At 38.7% G+C, this 21,949-nt stretch overlaps 1 protein-coding gene across 1 annotated transcript in view; it reads left to right on the top strand.

Moving 5' to 3' along the window:
• The window catches only part of LOC146001938 (ras-like protein family member 10B), a 301,135-nt gene that overhangs the window by 181,820 nt on the left and 97,366 nt on the right, over positions 1-21,949 (top strand). Inside the window, exon 2 of the mRNA XM_083139659.1 lies at positions 17,990-18,138. Coding sequence (XP_082995785.1) covers positions 18,076-18,138 — 63 coding nt within the window. The 5' untranslated portion in view covers positions 17,990-18,075. The remainder of the gene's footprint in view (positions 1-17,989; positions 18,139-21,949) is intronic.

Genomic DNA, 21,949 nt, shown 5'->3' with positions numbered 1-21,949 from the left:
AATTAAAATATCAGCAGCTGATGAAGCTATATGATGGATTGGATATTGCCACTTTTGAACCAGATGTTAAGCCATTAGATGAATGTCTCGATAATTCTGTTGTTGTGTTTGATGACATTATACTAGATAATCAAAACAAGGTTAGAAATTTCTTTACACAGGGCCGGCACAAAAACATTGACTGCTTCTACCTGGCACAGACTTTTTCTAAAATTCCGAAGCAGCTGATCCGAGACAACAGCAATTTTATATGTGTGTTTCATCAAGACCATACCAACCTCAAACACATACACGATGAATATGTAGGTGGGGACTTGAGCTACAATGATTTTTCCAAATTTTGCAGCAGGTGCTGGAACCAGGACAGTTATGGGTTTGTCACAATTGATATGACAAGAACACCTAATACTGGCAAATACAGAAATAAAATCAACGATTTTCTAGACGTTGAGACATAAATAAACAACCATGAAACGACCAGTCATTGATGATCTTAAGTTAAGAGATTATCTTGTAAAAAGATTTAAGGGATGGAAATCAGAGAACCGTGGAATTTATGAAAAACACAAACAAACAGAACAGCCTGTAATTGATGCTATTAATAATTTAGGTAAGAATATCAAAACTGTTACAGAGCAAAATCAAGATTTGATCACAGAGCTTGTGCCTGTAGCTGCAAGAAACATATTAGATTATCCATTCACCCCACTTTCCAGTATTCATACACCTAGTCCTGTTGCTCCTAGAAGAATTGAGGCTAGTCAGGATCCTATTGAATTGGGTCTTCTTGCTCAAAAATATTTAACCACACCTAAAGACAATAAAGATGAGGTGTTTGGCTTATATGCCGACACAGAGCTTGATGGCAGCATCATACATAGAATTGGCAATTTCAAAGTAACATTTATGGGAGATGATATCATTGTTTATTCAGAATCTCGTCTCGGAGAAAAAGGTGCTTTCGTTAAGTACCCCGGCACACCTGGGTTGTGGGAACTGATGACTAGGAAAAGGCCTGGAAGCTATACAGATCAAGATTATGAACATTACAAAGAAATATTAATAAAATCAGATGCTCTATACCAGAACAATGATCCCACACAAAAAAGAGTCAAGTCTAGCAGTGGAGCAAAATACAATAATTTAATCAAGCCCATATGGTCACAGATCAAGACTGGCAGTGGAATCAAACAATACAACACCCTGCCTAAAGAATTTGTGTGGGTTGATGATGTCAGGAAACTTGTAGATAGGTTGTTGGTGATAGCTGGGGAGGAAAATGCTGGCAACCACAATTTTTACAATGAAAAGGTTGGAATTATGGACATGATAAGCACCAAATTGTCTAATTTTATAGTGAATGACCCTAAGGGGATTGGATATCTTATAAAAATTATTAATACTCTACCACCCAAATTTTGGAATGTTTCTGAGGGTCGGGGCCTTGTTAATGACATTATAAACAAGCTGCCATTTGAACTACACATTCCAGGCTATCAGTATTGTGGTCCAGGTACAAAATTGGAACATAGATTAAACAGAGGTGATCCTGGTGTTAATCCCCTAGATGCTGCTTGTAGAGACCATGACATAGCATACAACACACATTCTGATCTTGACAAGAGACATGTTGCAGACAAGAAATTAGAAGAGGCTGCATTTGGTAGATTTGTAAGCAAAGATGCTTCTTTGAGTGAGAAAATAGCAGCATTGGGGACCACCATAGCTATGAGCACCAAACAAAAACTGGGGTGGGGGTTGTGAATATGTATATAATAAACCTACGATGAAGGCCAAGGGTGTTATGTATCAAATACCTTATGCAGGTCTCAAATCTCTTAAAACTATTGACAGTCTTTTAACCAAAAAGCAGCGCAAGAAAAAAAGCTCTTGTATTGCAAAGGGACATGGTATGAAATTGTTGCTTAGTACCCCCCAATTAAAAAAATTACAGCAATCCAGGAAAAAATTGCATACAGGGGGATTCATATTTACTATCCCTGCCATCTTAGCTGCTCTCGGGGCTGTGGGGAGCTTGGCTGGGGGATCAGCTGCCATAGCAAAAACAGTAATAGATGCCAAGAAAAATAGGGCAGAATTAGATGAGCAGAGGCGCCATAACCTGGCCATGGAGAAAAAAGGCAAAGGTGTTAAGAGAGCCATGAATAAGTTTAAAAAAAACAAGAGCCGCTTACAAACCAAGATATTGAAGCTTTAATCAAGCCACTGGGCATAAAAAATTTTAGAGGTGTGTACATGTCTGATTCTTTACCGGAACAACCACTCAACAAAGAGTGTGGCATTGTTAATTTGGATAAGTACAAAAATCAGGGCACTCACTGGATTTGTTATCTTAAATATTTAAACAATGAGGCATTTGTATTTGATTCATTTGGAGGTGTTCCGCCTGAAAATTTAATAAAATATCTAAATTCAGCTAATCTTTATTACAATAATGCCCGTGTTCAAAATTTCAAAGATGTTAATTGCGGACATTTGTGTTTATCTGTTCTCAGATATATGTCTCAAATAAATAAACCATCAATTGAAGATTTTCAAAAGGCCTTGTGGTATCTGAAACATCATGGGGGTATTCCATCTCACCAGCCAAAATTCAATATTGAAACTCAAATTACATGATGACATAGTGTATCCCAAAACAATAGCTCTCAGAGCATTTTACGGCATGTACTTGATCCCAAATATTACGCACCACAACAACACAATTGCAGTAGGGGATCAAAAAATTGTCATCACTCCAGGGCAGTATAATCTGTCCACTCTAAATGCTCAATTACCCAGAGGTATAGTGTTAAGTCAAAATTCTGTCACTCACAGAGTAGAGATTGTATCTGCCACAGAAACAGTGCATCTGGGTACTATAGGAGAGCTGTTAGGCTTTGAGAACAACACAAAACTCGAACCAGCCATCAAACACACTGCTATGAATATACCCAAATTCTTAGCCATAGAGACTCTGAATATTCACTGTAATGTGGCCGAGGGTATGATCACCAAATCAAATGGCATAGGCACTCACAAACAAACTGGCATCATTGCAACATTCAAACCTAATTCCGAATTCATGGAGCCAATCATCTACAATCCATCCCCAACATTATATTTTCCTGTGTGCCATAATAGAATAGATAACATTGAATTGATGGTCACTAATGAAAAAGAAGAATTAGTTGATTTTGCTGGAGCCACAACAACTGCAATCATAGAGATTAACATTTAAATAAAAATACATACAATGGAAAATATTGAGAGTTATGAGCTACAATCATTCCCCCCAAACAGGAGGACATTTGCAAATTTAAATCAACCCAACACAGAGATAGAGGTGGATCTTGATGTAGGGGACGGCTTTATACACCCCCACAGAGCAGATCTATACATCAAATTTGATGTTGTAAAGCTCGATGGAACAGATTATCCGGCAAATTCAAACATAAGACTTGTAGACAATTTTGTGCCGCATCTGTTCTCTGAAATTGAGATCAGAAAGCATGGCGTTGTTATAAACAGAATAGATTATCCCGGCATTACCTCAACAGCTTTGGCCACACTAAAATTATCCAAAACCGAGGCTTCTTACTACAAAATCGGTGGATTTGAGGCTGGTGATAAAATATTATCTAAAAACCACACTGTGCTGTTCCCTATGCGCCTGTTGCCAGGATTCTTCTCAGATTACAAAGAAATTATGTGGAAGGGCGGGTTAAGAATCACATTTAGAAGAGCTGCAAATGATAACAATGCCTTGATGAGGTACAGCACATTAAACCCTACAGGAGAAGCTCTGCCTAATACCTTACCTGATGAAGGCAAATGCATTATTCAGACTATGGAGCTAAGAATCCCTGTTGTTGAATATGAGGCCAGTTACGCTCTTAAATACAAAGCTGATATCCTAAAAAATCCACAGATTCCTCTGCAATTTTATACATATCAATGCGTACAGAAGCCCGCATCTGGCACCTATTATGAGTTTGATGCTACAAATTCATTCTCCAGTATTCAATATGACATGCCGGATTTTGTGGTGGTATTGTTTCAGACTGGAAGACACAACAATCAGGAAAAAAATTCAAGTAGATTTGATAACTGCAACATCAAGAACATTTATCTTAAAAATGGCAGAAATGAGGTCTTTCCTAGAGAAAATTACAATTTAGACATGTCCAAGGATGATTTCCTCAAATTATATGAGGCTTTTTCGGCTTTCAAAAGGGTCACTACTGGCAGTACTGATATGTATTACTCACCAGATGAATTCAAAACACGGAGACCCATGTTTGTAATCAACACTTCAAAAAGGAAACAGGTTGTAGTTAATGACAGGACAAACATTAAAATTATCTGTGAATTCCACGAGGCATTACCCGATGACACTATTTGTAGTGTCATTCTCATAGGTGAAAAATCATATGTTTATGATGTAAGAAATGAGAGAGTCACGGAGCAATTCTAGAAGATTTACATTGTTTTAATATTAGATATGTAAATTGAGCCTGGTATCCAAGAACTTAAACCAGAAATAAATATGTGTATGTGTGTATGTGTGTATGTGTGTGTGTATGTGTGTGTGGGTGTGTATGTGTGTGGATGGCCAGTTTTAAGTGTGGCCACAAGAGGGGCATATTTTTAACAAATTTATGGACAACAATCTCTCAGAAGTACCTTTTGTAAGTATAGCCTCATCAATCTGAGGGGGTCATACTTTCTGAGGAAATTCCCGAGGGCATTTTCACAAAAATCTTAGATTAGACAAGATTCCACACTTGAACAAAAAGCTCATATGCTCATGTTAAGCTTGTTTTAAGTATAGCAAATCCAGTGAGGAGGGGTTCATACTTTCTCGGGTTTATAATAGTATCAATTATACTACTGACTTGTTTCTCCGATGAAGCTACCTTTCTGTTGAGCGTATCTGTCAACCGGCATAACATGAGGTATTGGGCCACTGAGGATCTCCACTGGATGAGGGAGCATCGTACACAGTACCCGTAAGAAGTTAACGTTTGGACTGGAATATTGGACCACCCGGTATATAAATGTGTTTGTGCGAGAGAGAAAGAGGGGGGAGTGAGAGAACATTCAAAAACTAGTGAGAGATGTACTCTCAAAGACAGGGAGCGATAGAAAAGAAAAGAAAGAAACAGGACAAGAGAAACGGATAGTGGAAGAAAGAGTAAGGCATAATTGAGGACGGGAGAAAAGTTAGAGAGAGAGAGAATAGACGTAGAAAAGACAAGATATAGATGGAAAGGTGTAGAGAGAGAAACATAGTTATGATCAAACAGAAATGGAGAGAGAGATGCATTAGGTGAAGTATTAAGAGCTAAACTAGAGGTCTATATATATATATATATATATATATATATATATATATATATATATATATATGTCGTCTCTAATTGTAGCCGAAGCTGTGTATATAGTGTGTGTGTGTGTAGGGGGGGTGCCTATGTATGTATATATTAGGTGGATCAAATGAAAACGGAACAGGAGCCACAGAATGAAATCAACAAGGTTCGTTTCAAACGTAATCTCCAAAGTTATACAAGCACCTGTCTCAATATTTCACCAATCGGTGAATACCCTGCTCGTAGAACTCCTTTGGCTGACATCGGAACCAGTTGCGAACATTGTCCATGACTTCATTGTCCATTCAATGTCTCTTTCAACGGACTAAAGGAATGGAAGTCCTATCGTGATAGATCAGGTCTATACGGTGGGTGTTCCAACACTGTCCAACCAAACGTCGCCAACGTGTTCTTTGTAAAAGCTGACGTATGTGGTCCCTCGTTATCATGAAGTAAATCACTCCAGAGGACAACAGGCCGGGCCGTTTGGCCTTGATTGCTGCTCGGACGATACTGCTGCCCGACCACCTACGTATATCACGTGCTCACGCGCGACTATCTATGGCGAGTCCATTATGCACTAGATGTTTCCTACCTTACCTCCCGTTCTACCTCTACACAGGATTGTCGCCACACATATACATACATTAAACCCAATACATCCACTGTTCTGTTTACATTTGATCCACCCTCATATATATATATATATATATTTATATATATATATATATCGTTTTTAATTGTAGCCGAAGCCGTGTATATAGTGTGTGTGAGGGGTTTATGTATGTGTGTATATACATATAAGGCGACAGATAGAGAGAGAGAGCGCAGAAACAACAAACACATGGCGTATTGTTCCGAACACATCCGGCGTTTCATTGTTCGCGGACAGAAACAAAGCCAGGCATTTCGATCGAATTTTCACAGCAATTTCATCTTTCTCTCTCGCTGTCACGCCAGCATGATCCCAAAACATCGGTTTAAACTCTTTGTTCCCAGCCTTCCATCCTGTTAATTGAAGTTCAATGGCTTTTGAAGTTCTTTTGCTGTAGTTGTGAGCTATAGATGGCACTAGTGAGGCGCAGAGTCTGTGGGAACCTACAGCTGACAGAAGGAAAACAATGGCCCGTTCGTTTCTCATTGTATAGCAGAAGCTGTTTTTGCGCCATGTCAGTCTTTAATTTCTGCATTTGTTGATTTTTCTTGTTATATCCTGCTCGACACGGATCGTTAGGTTCCGCTTTCAATCCTTTATGTCTACAATACGTGTTCTCTGCAGTGTTTCCATTTATATTCCTTGAATACGTGTGTTGTAAATATTGGGCCATTTTAATATTCAATCCTAGTTTAGAAGGATTTTTCAATTTATATGAACTTTTAACATGATAATCGTAAGTGTAAAAACTAAGAAGAGTGAATAATTTGAAACTTAATTTAAATCTAAGTCTTTATAGAATGATTCTAAATAATCCAATACAGGAAATACTTGATGCTGCAAATTCTTAATAATAATCAGATACTGGAAATTCTTAATGATCAGATGCTGGAAATTATTAATAATCAGATACTGGAAATTATTAATAATCAGATACTAGAAATTTTTAATAATCAGATGCTGGAAATTATTAATAATCAGATAAGATCCTGAACAATCATATACCGTAATTCGTAACAATCTATCATTGAGATTTTCAATAATCAAATTCCAAGATTCTTAATAACCAATACGTTTGAATATTCAGTAAACAATCACACTTGGATTTCTGAAAATTGTAATGTTGGATTCTAATTAATCAGAATTCCTCATAAACAAATATTGAGATTCTGATAAAGAAATTTTAAGATTCTGAATAAACAAATATACTTGGATTCTTGAACATTGTCATGTACAAGTCTGGATAATTAGATATCGGAATTCTTAATAATCAGAACTGGGATTGTAAATAGCAAAACACGAGGATATTGAACAATCACATTTCAGCTGACCGATTAAAGAACCCTTGGCCTGACATTGCAATTTATAGGGCACCAGGTTGAAACACAAATTATTTGATTTATGGTCGTCTTCATTGTCTGCAAAATCCTAGGGAGCTGAAAATTCCACTTTTCAATCGTCGCTAAATTCTGCAAACCCCAACTAGAATCCAGCGGGAGTGAGGTCGCGCTCAAACAGGGAGGAATATATCTCGGGCAGAGCGGAGAGGGGAGGAGTTAGGGGGGTTGGTGGCGAAAGCACGTCGTCCACATGTGACTGTTGACATAACCGCGTACCGTGTAATTTAGCCTGGAGCAGGCAGGAGTGTTTGCTCATTCAGGTCACGTGAGGAATTCCCGGTAATACGTGTGGAAGAAAGACAAATATAGCCTAAGTTCCCTTATTAACTATCATATGGACCTAGGGAAAGAAGGATGTGTTTTTCTCTGAAGTTCGTTTTTAGTGAAAAGTAGCGGAGAGTCAGTGAAGTGAAAATGTTGATCTCGTGGTCGATCTCGTTTTTTTTCTAATTTAAATGTATGCAACCAGGAGAAGCGACTGAGATAAGCGGGTTGTGGAACGGCAGGATACTATATTGTGTTGTTGATTTGTTTTATTTTATTTCACTCTTCTAAAAACTCAATATGCTGACTAAGGTAGAGTTTATTTTATTTTAAAACGTAAACTAAACGTTACTTTTCAACCTTCTAACAAGGTCTTCTTCAGATTCTGTACCAGATAAAAATGAAATAAGGTACACAACAGGAAAAAATCACTCTCCTCCGGACACAAGATTATTAGAACGTTGTTTATCTGGAACATTCCTTTCCAGGTGTTCCGGCAGGTGCCCACTCCTGTCAACTGTTGTTTCACCTGACAGCTTATTTAGATAACATAAACATTTACTTTCCTCTGGAACGTGGTTGGACTCCATATCCCACGCTCTTTTTCCTTATCCTTTCTTTCTTCATTCCTCTTCATTCTTTTCTCCTCCTTCGTTCTTGTCCTTTCCACTCTTTATAATGGTACAGAGTATGAAAAATACCTTGCTAGAAGCTTGAAATGTAACGTTTAGTTTACGTTTTAAAATGAAATAAATTCTGCCTTGGTCAGCATATTGAGTTTTTGGTTATCATGGAAACAAGGCTTAATGGTGTTATCATTCTGCCTGGGTAATGACGAAGATGGGAATGAGTGATGACGTTATGAATCTGATGAAAGGACATTCACAAATAACACCCATGTTAGGCCGGGATTCGAACCCGGTACCCCAGGCTTTGCAGTGTGCTGGGCCAACCACCCCGTCACGGTGGTCGACCACTAGATTGTGGGAAAACTAAATAAGTGGTACATTTTGAGTTCTGAAGTCCACTTTACGCCAAGATAGGCTATTAGGGACTGGAGCTGCAGTTTTTTAAAAGTAGGATACCAACAACTATGAGTCACCACCTGGTATCGAACTCGGGATCCGTTGATTACAAGGCTGAATAAGTGGAAAATGATAAAAGATAATGAATGCAATCGGACGCCTTAAAATGGGATCCAATTCAAATTGTTTTAATGGGAATCAGTCCAGGACCGCTTGATTACACAGTAAAAGCGTACGGCATGGGGAGTTCTAAAACGTAGTATACGACAAGGATTGATTGAGCGATGAGGTCCGCAATCCCTGAAGATTGATTGACTGATTGAAAGTAAAACTGTGTGTATGTCAGTACTCAGGCTATTTGCATTGCCATATAACACGGGCACAAGGCCCTTACCACAGCTAAATCAACATATGTATCTGAGAAGTAAAATCCCCTTATTCAGGTTATATTGACACTCTAACTAACTAACTCTCTAGCCTTCTTAAACCCAAAGGTTCATGGCTGCAGCAACACAGGCCTTCCAACTGTCCCTATCCTCAGCAAGATCTATATACTCTTTTCCATACCTAACGATTTTCTTAAGGTCCATTTCGACGTTATCCCTCCATCTTCGTCTTGACCTTCCTACAGGTCTCTTACCATCAGGTTTCCCAACAAGAATCCCGTAAACTCTTTTTTCCTCTCCCATTAATGCCACATGGCCTGCCCACCTAAGTCTTCTTGATTTAATCATTCTAAGAATATCTGGACATGAATACAAATTATGTAGTTCTAAATTAAGTAACCTTCTGCACTCACCTGTCTCCTCATCCCTTTCAGGTCCAACTATTTTCCTAAGGATCTTATTTTCAAATACTCTCAATTTATGTTCCTCTTTCAATGTAAGGGACCAAGTTTCACACCCATATAATAATACAGACAAAATTACTGTTTTCTATATTTTAACTTTTAGTTTCTTAGATATTAAACGAGAAGACAAAAAGTTTATGAAGAAAGAAGTAACATGCATTTCCTCAATTAAGCCTGCTTTTTATTTCCTCTTTAATATAATTTTCATTTGTTAGTATATCTCCTAAGTACTTGAATTTGGAAACTGGTTCAAACGAGTTGGTATCAATAATTAGATTTTGATTATTACCTAACACTTGGTTTCGGCCTGTATGCATATATTTACTTTTTGCTAACTTCCAAACCTATCTCTTTAGCTGCTTTGAAAAATATTTTAGCATTATTCTTAATTGTATTTATATCATCCCCTAACAAGTCTACATCATATAGACACTCAGCAAGTCAAAAAACACAAGTGGCATAACTGAAAATAAATTACTGCCGGTATGCTCGTATCACAGACCTGTCTTTTGAAACAATCACAGATAAGGGTATATAAGCTAAAGTTACAATTTGAAGATTGTAGCGCCGCTATAGCTACAAATTTTGTACTAGCTACAGCACCGCGGCTACATGCAATGCGGTACTTCCAACCACTGGTAAATTGCTGACATGTTTCTTTGATTGGATTGGATTGATTTGGTGTTTTAAGTCCACTTTATGCACAGTAAGGCTAATCGGGACTGGACCTACAGTTTAAAGTGGGATCCGAACCACTTGTGCCTCCACCGGGTATCGAACCCGGGACCCCTTGATTACAAGGCGACGACGCTACCACTGCGCCATCGGGGAGTCCCTGACACGTTTCTTTGAAAAGTACCAGATTTTCTTACGTTCTTTATTATCCTCTATCACAAGAACCCATTTACGATCATATTGACTCTAAATTTATTCTTACACGCCTAAATAATGTTCTTGAACTCCCACCTCAATGTTAAATCTAGATAAACCCCTGACTTTATCTTTTCCTTGAGTACTGACCGACAAGGTACTCGAAAGTGACTGTCCGTCATTCAAAAATAATTCAAACAATTTTTTTTAGTACATCGTCATGAAGTTTTACGAAAAGGGTGTAAGACTACATTCTAGAGATATTGCTGCTATTATTGAATTCACTCAGTAATGTATTTTATATCTATTGAGGTAGTATTTATGTCGAAAATGAAAAAAAACGCAAGATAAATAAAACCACATGTAAACCATGTATCTCGTTGCTACGCACAGAATGTCTGAGGTAAATTGCTTTAGTATTTCTTGAGAAAGTATTGAGTTACGTTTTTTGAATTCAGGTGAATAATAGGATGACATGAGCTATATTTTGAGTGACGTCACCACTTAAAAATATGTTTGCATTATTGTGTATAAACTGTTTATTTTTATGTTATAGTATCTCTGGCTTATTATGGATTGTGTTATGTATTCTATTTTGTGTATTTCTGAATGTCTATTTCTGTATGGAATAATGAGTTATAATTGTTTATGTACTCTTGAACTGAATGTAGATGTCACTCTTGTTTAAAGCATGTTTCATACCTAAGATTCATCTGTATTGATCTTGAGGAAAGAACGCATTTTGTCCTAACTTTATTCAAGTATTGTTATTAAATACGAATATACAAATATCAATAAATATCTGTTTTCTCTAAAACATGACAAGGACATAGAAAAATTCTTCATCGCAAGGTGTAACCTCATCCTAATGTGTTAGCAGTAGTTCGTCACGGATAAGATTCACACTTTCTTGACTTCTGCCTCCTCGGCGATTCTCGGCAACCTATCTTCGTCAAGGAAATCCACATCTTCATTTCTTCTGCACACACCCTGTCACTCGTAAGGAGCTTGAGAAGCATCAATTACGAAGCAGTCTCTCGCAGCGGCCCTCAACGATGGCCAGAAAGCCATTACTCAAGGCTGAAGGAAACGTCTGATATCAGCAGGACGTCTTACTCAAGCTCAAGGCCTTTGGAGGTTTCTGGTGTGAGTTGGCAACCATGATGTATTGAGTTGGCAATCTCTGGTGTTGAGTCTGACGAATTGCTCTCATTACTTCCCTTCCACACTCTCCGACAAGGATGGCTGTATCCTCACTGAAGGCCACGAACTATTTTTTCTTGTTAAAGGGTTAAAAGATAGCTCCTAGCTTAAGCACACTCTTCTGTTTTATTTATTTTACTTTTTTCTGAACATTGATGGCAATCGTTCTATATTAATATTAACTCTTAATAGAACATTGTGTAATGTTTGTTTGATACAGCTGGTATAAACCAGATGGACTTAACTCAAACTTATCAAATTTACAGGATATAGCAAATAATGTATTCTTAGATGTATATCTAATTCCTAATAAGAGTCAGTAAATTGAAGATACGTGATTCCACTTTACTGCTAAGGTGTCGTCCTAATTGCGAGCAGTCTTAGTTGCGAAGTGTCCAAATTGCGAAAAGTCCTACTTGCGAAGAGTCCTAATTGCGAACAGTCCTAGTTGAGAAGAGTCCCAATTGCGAACAGTCGTAGTTGCAAAGTGTCCTAATTGCGAACACTTGCTGCCTGAAGAGGAATAACACTATATTACCTGGAAAAGCCCTGTCCTAGATGCGAATACAATGTTTCTGTCTTCTGACCTACAACTTATCTTTCACTATTTTTTTAAACGGGCTCAGTTCCACACTTGAGACAGGTGAGTGCCTTATCTGTCACAGTTGGAACATACAAAATTCGACATGATTAAAGTCGTTGCCGAAGTTTATATAATTTAATAATAAAAGTGTGGCCTTTTTTAATTCGACTACATACTGCACTAAATTTCAAATTTAAATTTGAAACATATGTTCTTAAATATATTAGGATTATCACTAATCTACTTACATTTGCTAGTGCTCTTTCCTCACCATCCTTTCCTCAAAAAAAAAAAAAAACCTTTCTCAAGATATTAACACACGAATGAAGGTGAAATGGTCTTCGAAGTATTTACAAAGTAGAAGTCAACCAAGCTGTCTCTCTGGGTTACTACCCTTATTTGATTCTGAAAACAAGTTCTCCAATTTCATGTGTTTGCAATTAGGACATGGAATTACTTCTCATGTTTATGTGTTCGCATTTGGGATAATTTAGGCATTGTGCGCAATTAAGACTGTTCGCAATTAGGACTAGAAGTGTAGATATGTCGATCTGATGCAGTAGCTCTGATGAAGTAGAGCTCTCCAGAGCAGATTTTTAAAAACTGGAAAGTCGCATTCTTGGTTCTCATACGACGAACTGTGAAACGTTCTTTTCATAAACACAGTAAAACATTATTTTTATAACATTTTATAAAACATACTAATATATTCACACGAGAATCCATTGCATTCACTAGATACCACTTAGGGTATGGGAAGGTTTTCTTCGTTCATTGTTAAATGAAATCCACGTTTTCACAAATTTAAATAGGAATATTTCAATTCTTTTCAAGGCAAATACTTAATTGAAACGTGGCCATGTGATTTTTAAAATTGTATTCCAATTTGACTGCAAACACGTTGATTCTCCCGTTTAACATAACTTCAGCTGTTAGGCTGTTTAAATTCTAAGACTTTTTCGTTGCCAGTGGCTTATCATAATTGATTACTTTAATAAATGAATAAATAGAGTAGATTTGTTGGGTGCGTCGGCACATATGGATATTTTTCATCCTTCAGTGTAAACTTGGAAATATCCCTTTATCGAAAATCTTTACTTAAGAGTTAAAAAAGGCGTGGAAAAAGAATTGAGAAAGATTGAATGTGCAGTGTTGGAAATGCACCTGCACAGGAGAAATACAATACATTAGAAAGTAAGAATATACTAGAAACTTCATTTTAAGCTGTTAAAGAGACAAGTTCTTCTCAAAAAGTTAAAGATACTCTCGCCATCTATCAACAGGAAAGATAAACACTTTGGAAGATTCATCGGAAAAATAGTGAAAATCGTTCTGCTTGCTTTGGCCTATTGCAAAGATTTCAACTAACGTTAAACAGGCATACAAGGTAATCCAGAAATTTAAGAGAAATAGATACGGTTAACATCATCTGTAACGAAAGGGTTTCATGCGGAATAAAGATTAGGTCCACGTTCAAAATTAAGCATACCAACTTGCTTGTCGTGAATTTCTAAACCATTTTGATGTCACCTTTCCATTAGAAAAAAATTACTTGAAGATGGTGACGATAACCTATTCCAAGTTTGCCTATTTCCCATATCATGGATAGGTATGTTTGATATCTTCTTCCCAATTATTATTTGTTTAAATTAGGTGTTTTCTTACTTATTAACCATTTTGTTTTGTACGTTTTGAGAAAGTGAACACCTTCTTTTGTTCTTGGGGTGATTATTATATCATACATTTTTCCAACGATTTTCTGTACAGATAGTTTTTGCCCATGTTTCATATGACAGGTTTTTAACCTGTGTAATTATCATCACTATTGTTACTGCCATCTTGTATAATTGTTGAAAACAAGAAGAGGAAGATTTCATTTAATGCACATGGATGAATCCAGTGTTAATGCTCCAAATGCTCTGAAATGTTACACCTCATTTACACCAGCCTCGGGCAATGTTAATTACTAGTTTGGTTTTAGTGCAAGCCGCTTCGGAGGATAATTACAATAGCGACACCGCAGGGAACACAAATGTCTTGCCCTGCCGGCCATACTGGCCAGAAGTAATTCTCCGTATCAACTAACCAATGAGGTCGCCGGAATGCACCATGTGATATTTATACAACTAATTGTTGCCCGAGGACAGGATAAACGACTCCACCATTAGACGATAGAACTTTGCTCCACTTTTCTTGCATAACTCCCTTCGCCTACCCTCTTTGCTCTAGACGTTCGGATGACTGGAGTATGCAGGGTTTCTTGGAAAACCTATCTTGTCTGTGTTGACAATGATATCAAATCATTCTGGAGGACTCATATTTGAGCTATAAACATTATTTGCATAGTATTATTTTAAGTTCGCTTTATACACACATAGGCTAACCTGAACTGGACATACAGTTTAAAATTGGAAACTGTAAACGGAAACTTCGTCATGGTATGGTCCACCGTCGTGATTCTACGCTAACAGAGCGCTATGCTGTCAGAATGCTACACTGTCAAGATAGTGCGCTGTCAGAATACTGCACCTTGATGCTACTCTGTCAGGATGCTTCATTGAATACCGTCAACTTTCTGTCATGTCAGGATATTCTATTGTGAGGATGGTATACTGTAAAGATGTTACACTGTCAGAATTCTACATTGTCCAAATATTACACTGTCTAATTGCTACACGGCAAAATCCTACACTGAGAGAATACTACACTGTCAGGACACTACGTTGTCAGATTACTACGCTGTCAATATACTACATCCTGGTGCTGCGCTGTCATGATGCTATGTTGTCAGAATTCTAAAGTCACAATGTTACACAGTCAGAATGCAACACTGTCAGAATTCTATATTGTCCCAACATTACACTGTAAAAATGCTACACTGTCAAAATCCTACACTGAGAGAATACTATACTCTCAGGATACTACGCTGTCAGAATATACGCTGTCAATATACTACATCCTGGTGCTGCGCTGTCATGATGCTACGTTGTCAGAATTCTAAAGTCACAATATTACACAGTCAGAGTGCTACACTGTCAGGACACTACACTGTCAGAATTCTACACTAGCTGAATGGCTACACTGTCAGGATACTCTGCCGTCAGAAAACTACACTATGTTCCAACGCTGTTAAGGCTTCTGCAATGTCAGGGTGCTATGATGTGACGATGATACATTATCAAGTTGCTACAATGTCACAATAATACATTGTTAGAATGCTACACGGTACTCGACAGGATGCTATGTTGTCAGATTACTACGTGTCATCATGCTGAATTATCAAATTACTCATTGCCAGTATGATACATTGACAGAATCCTACGCTGTTAGGATTCTACATTGTCGTGATGCTATGTTATCATGAAGATACATTGTCGGGATGCTACACTGTCAGGGTGCTACGTTGTCATAATGCTATTGATTGCCATGGTCCCAGCAATTTCCCCAACACGACTTGAATCCAAAAACCACAACATTTACTTTGAATCTCAAACCAAGCGAGAGCTGAATCAGAAACTGCACTTGAGCATTAGTGACAAGCTCTGCCTTTTCAACATCGAATTTACCCATCGTCAATTCAAAGTGGATAAGAGACGTCGTACCCACCCCTTCCCTCGCATCTCTCCACCCGAGATCTGGATCGGGCGGAGACGTCACCCGTCCTCCATTTTCTTTCCCGTCATCCTCTCCGAGAGCTCCCTTCGAATGTCGCATCAACTCGACGTCTCTCTGAAAATCTGCCGACTCGGTCATTAATCTTAAACGACAGGCAACGCCGTTCCGAAAGAAGCTTCCGGTATCCAAAGCAATATCAGGAAAGGTCGTCTCGAATATTTCACACTGTGGGGGAGGTTTTGTAACTGAAAGCAAAAGTGATGACATCACCACAACAATCTGGTCTCTGTTGAATGCTAGGTATTTCTGTTATGAAACTGTTATTGGTGATGAAATAATTTCAGTAAGAGGAGATTTTAATAACCATACCTTTTTATTGTTTTGGGGTACTGACAGATACGGGGTTGATATAGGATGTGTTCCTTCTTTGCAAGTATTACTTATTTATTAGTTTCTTGGCTTAAAGAAAAAAGCACAGAAATTCTTCCCAACATTGGAGAAATCTTACGATGTGATTCATCCTCATGGCTGTAGCTTAGTACTGGCATCATACCCCTTTCTTCTTTGTTTTCCGAATTCTTGCTCTTTCTTCCTTACTTAGTTCCATCTCTATCTCTTTCTTTCTTTCGATCCTCTTCTATCTCTCTTTTTCCTTTTCTTCTGTACCTATCTCTTTATATCTTTATACTTTCCTCAACTTCTCTCTCTAGTTTTTACACATCTATCTACCATCCTTTGTTTCTCACTTTATCCCTTCCTACTATCGTTTCTCTATTAAACTCACCCTCTTCCTCTCTTCTCCCTTCCTTCCTTTCGACTGTTAAATCTCCAAAACTCTCAATTTAATTTCTCTTTCAACCTGTCTACTACCCTCTCCCTTCAATTATCTCTTTAGTTCCTAATCCCCTCTCTCTTTCATCCTTCCTACTATCTTCTCTCTACAATTCTCGTTCATTCTAGTCTATCTTAATTTCTACTGTACCCTATCTATAATTACAGTAAACCCTCGTTAACACAAACTCGCTTAAGACGAACACTCGGTTAACATGAACAAAATGTTGTCCTGGCAGGGATGTATTATAGGTTATAGAAAGTTTTATCGGCTAACGCGAATTTCGGTTACCACGAATTACGAACTGTTTTGTAGTCCGTTGCGTCATTAGATCTCATTTAAAACGAACTTTCAAAGTTTTTCACAATTTTTTCCGTCGTTCCTCTGCTAGGTAAAAAATCGCTCAACAATCTCTATCATCTTTTCAACAATAAACTTATAAAGTATTGTAACCAACAGATTAAGATCAACAATGTGTTCAAATGTGTTTTCCTATTCTTTGAAACATAGCCAGTAGGAGTAACATCAAGATTAATACTTTGTTGCAATTGCTCGACAATCACGACCATCGCGTCAACAATGAGCTTATACGTATTTAACCAACAAATTCAGTTGAGTGTTCAGATGTGTTTTTCTATTATTTAAAACGTAGAAGACGGAATCCCAAAGTTGGAGTGTGCTTGAGTCAACGGTTAGCACGAATCTTATCACGAACTCTTGATTTTCGGTCCCTTGGGATTCGTGTTAACGAGGGTTTACTGTATTTCTCTCTTCCTTCCTTTCTACCGTCTCCTCTCTGCAATTCTCACCCGTCCTCCATTTCTTACTTTCTCCTATCCCCTCTATACAATTCTCTCTCAGTCAGTCATTCGGGTCTCCCCGATGGCGCAGTGGTAGCGTCGTCGCCTTGTAATCAGGGAGTCCCGGGTTCGATACCCGGTAGAGGCACATGGCACAGTGGTTCGGATCCAACTTTAAACTGTAGATGTAGTCCCGATTAGCCTTACTGTGCATGAAGTGGACTTAAAACAACCAATCAATCTTTCTCTCACTCGTATAACATGAAATTTCACACAAAAGAAATTGTAGATTTCAACATGGCATCTTAAAACGAACAACGAAATATGAAAGGTCACAAATTTTCGAGGAAAACATTAGGAAAACGAGATAGTTATTAAAGAAACGGTGAAGGTAGGGGTCATTTGGACCCCATAATCGTCCCAATTGTTTCAAGTATTAAGGAATTGTGAAGCTTATCTTCTATAAATATTTACATCAGATAGATGTTTACTTATATGCAAAATTTCTCTATGTTTTCAGAACTTGATTTGGACTATTTAGAGAAGAGAGAATATGACAGACGGAGCGTTGATGTTCCACCGGAAACGGAAGCAAGCCCCGATTCCATGGACCTCGTCAAGGTGATCATCCTGGGTGCTCCGGGTGTGGGGAAGACCTCCATAATACAGGTGAGTTTGATGACACATTACACAGGGCTTTTCAGAAAGATTCAACTATTTCCATTTGATAGTTTTATATGTCCTGAAGAAGGTAAGCAGTAAATACCCAATCTGCAATGCAGCATATACCGTACTCTTTGCAACATATTCCTGTCAAATGGCTCAAGCTCTATCCATGAATATATAGTGAAACCATGTTCAAAAAGCCAACCGAACCCTGTTCTATGGGGTTGTGCTCACGTCCTCAATCAGGTAAAAGCTTGGAAGACAGCATCTTCGAAATTGGCGGACCCTGTTGGTGAAGTCAGTTACTATGGAGACCTAGCTCCAATTTTGATATCCCTCGGCAACGGTTACATATGTGTATGGTTTCAAATGCCCTTTGTACAGTGCCTTTCAAGCTGAGGTGGCCGTGGAGCGGCGGCTAGCGCGCCGGCGAGTAAGAACGTGTCTGCCGGAAAACTGGTTACAACATCCGCGTAACTGGAACCGCTAGCTATGTAATGAAATAAGCTCGTTTAATTACATTTACAGTTACAATTAAAATGAGTACGTACCTTGTTGCAAGAGCTGTTGGAAATGATGGCCTCCTGCATCCACACATTTACGGCATATTTATAGGAATTTTTCAATAACACGTATCAGTTCCTCTTCCACAATTCTACAATTTCTCTCTAGATATTTTCTTTCAATTCTCCTAATGTATGGCTTCAGGTTTAAAAGCTTGGTAGCTCGCCAGGCAGACGTCATGGAAATGTATCTTTCTTGTGCAACGCGCCGGAGGGATTTTTGAGAAATATGTTTCAATCGTGCTCCAACGTCTTCTAGTTTCGTCTCAGTAAGCACACGTCGTTTCCTCCTTCGCTTCTTATCAAAAACAGACCCTGTTTCCCTAAATGTGTTCACAAGTACCCGAACACTGTCTGTGTGTGAAACAGGAACAGCTAGGAATTCTGCCGCAAAACGCATTCTAACTTCCCTACAAGAATTCGTAATGACGTAAGAGACGTACATAAAAATTAGTTGTTTTAAATTGTACGTGGCATAATTAGACAGCAGAAAAGCACCTGTAATACGTAATCTAAAACAAAACAATCTATAACACTTGTTAACACTTTAACACTTCACAAACATTTGCAAACTGGACACCAGCTAACAGGATACTGAAGCTCTGACGCGTCCAGTGCCAAGGTCAGCGTACAGCTGTGGATGTAAATGCCATATTCCGTCCTTAGTATTCTTAGGGAGGGAGATGTGTTCCGGCCCTCACCAAAGGAAAGGCGCCAGTTCACTGGTAAATTGATTGATCCAATTCTTGTTTTAAGTCCACTTTATGCACAGAAAGGCTAATTGGGACTGGACCTACAGATTAAAGTGGGAATTGAACCACTTGTGCCTCCACCGAGTACCGAACCCAAGACCCCTGGATTACAAGGCGACGACTTTACCACTACGCCATCGGGGAGGCCCAGTTTGCTGGTAGAGTTTGATGTGCAAAATATATCGAAAAGGTGTTGTTGGAAAGCCTTCTATTGAACACAAGTGTTAGAGGGTGAACGGAGGCTGTTAATGAGATTTTTGGAGACTTGTACTTTTTGTGCATATTTTTAATAACAAACAAATGCAGTGCTTTTCAACCCACCACCACATTCTTTCTTTATGCCAGAGTCTGTCTCTCCATTTCTCGTTTTTACATTGAGTACTTTATTTCGTTAATTTTCTGCATATCTTGCACACTCTCTCTCTTTAAGGGCAGTGTTGTCAACTTTGCTCTCTTGGAGCCAGATCTGGTTCTTTCGTGCACTCGTTTTGCTGTGAACTGGTGCGCCTGTCCCCGTGACCCATTATGATGCCATCACTGGTTCCGGCCCACATAGACCAACTTTTGCCATGATTATACATTTTGCAGGTGACGTGAGGGTGTTATATTGGTTGCGTCGCCCCACCCCCTCTTATATCCCCAGCAACTTGTTTTATAGCGCCATGTTGACGTGATTTTGGCATAATACAGGGTGTTCCAAAAGGAATATCGGGGTTTTAATTAAGTGTATATTCTATTACATATACAATACAGAAATGAAATATACCTTAAAAGGAAGGGTAACTCAAACAGTTTTTTGTCACAAGTTACAAGTGTTCAATGTGGGATCCCCATGTGACACGGCACACATCTAGTCTGTAGGCAATTTCTTCCCACACTGAAGCTAGCATGTGTGGTGTAACAGACTCCACAGCTGCATCAATCCCGCGTCGCAATTCAGGGAGGTCGATAGGTAGCGGTGGCACGTATACACTATCCTTTACATACCCCACAAAAAGAAATCGCAGGGGGTGAGGTCGGGAGATCTTGGGGGCCATTGCAGAAGAGCCACGTCATCCTCACAATGACGACCGATCCATCGTTGGGGAAAAACAGCATTCAACAAATTCCGTACTTCACGATGAAAGTGAGGGGGGCGCCTTTTTTGCTCAAAAAGTAGTACCAGTGATAGTGTTTTCCACAGAAGAAAGGTCCATACGCTTGTTCTTTGGATAGAGCACAAAATACATTCACTTTTGGCGAATCCCTCATGTGCTACACTGTTTGGTTGGATTTTCAGACCCCCAAATACGCACATTATGCGTATTCACTCATTCACTAAGATGAAATGAGGCTTCATCACTAAAGATCACACGTGTAAGAAAATCATCTTCCATGTCCAGCACATTTTCGTAGAAGTTGGCACGGGTCACATTATTTTCAGGCTTTAGGGCCTGTAACAGATGTAGACGTTACGGCCTCATGTGCAGTCTCTTCCGTAACACCCTCCAAACAGTCGTGGACAGCATTGACAGTTCTCGACTCTCCCGCCTTACAGATTTCCTGGGACTCCGACCGAAACTTGCTCTGACCTGTTCCACTTGCTCATCTGGTAGACGTAGTCTTCCGGAGCTCTTCCCTTTGCACAGGCACCCCGTATTCTTAAATTGGTTGTACCATCTTCGGATGTTGTTAACAGATGGGAGATCAAATCCATATTCCCGCCTTTTTTGCACTCCAATTGCTGAGTTATACCTTGCGAATTCCAAGACACAGAAGGCTTTACGCTCAGGAGTCATATCCATCTTTACTACTAGCGCCGTGCTGCGGCGGAGTTACGAAACATCACATCACAAGTAGAAACAAAAACTGTTTGAGTTACCTTTCCTTTTAAGGTATGTTTCATTTCTGTAATGTATATGTAATACAAGATACACTTCATTGACCATCATAGGACCATCGGTGGATTATTGAGATTGGTGAAGCCTCCGGATCTAGATGGTGAAAACTAAGAATAAATTGTCATCAATTTAGACTTAACGGTAATAGCAGCACCCACCCCTTTGACAACTAACATTACCCTAGGAAGAACTTTATCCAGACTTTGTAAATCTAGCTCCTTGAAAGTCAGTTTTAACTCAATTTAAGGTGAAATTTAGCTCTTTTATGAGCATCAGATTTGGCAACACTGCCAGGAGAAATGCATTGGGCTTATGGGAGTATTATTTGATTTGTTATCTTGGGAATATAAAACTTCCGATGGAATAGAAAAAGATGTCAACGGAAAGAGGGTAGTTTGAAGACGCATTTCACCAGCGGAAAAACTTCTATTTGATTAGCCGTAGCATGATGTTGAAGTTGATTCCCCATAAGGAATACATGGGACTCCGAAAATTCTTATTCATCATATTTTTCAAACATCGTGTCCAGCATAATAATCAACATAAAACAACACTTCCACTTGCAACATGGAGAGAAATTCATACTATTCGATACACCCAGGTTTTGTTTAGTAGAAGT

Source organism: Lepisma saccharinum, chromosome 18 (genome assembly GCF_977018435.1).
Source record: "Lepisma saccharinum chromosome 18, izLepSacc3.1, whole genome shotgun sequence".
Taxonomy (NCBI): domain Eukaryota; kingdom Metazoa; phylum Arthropoda; class Insecta; order Zygentoma; family Lepismatidae; genus Lepisma; species Lepisma saccharinum.
This window is presented reverse-complemented; position numbering and strand designations above follow the sequence as displayed.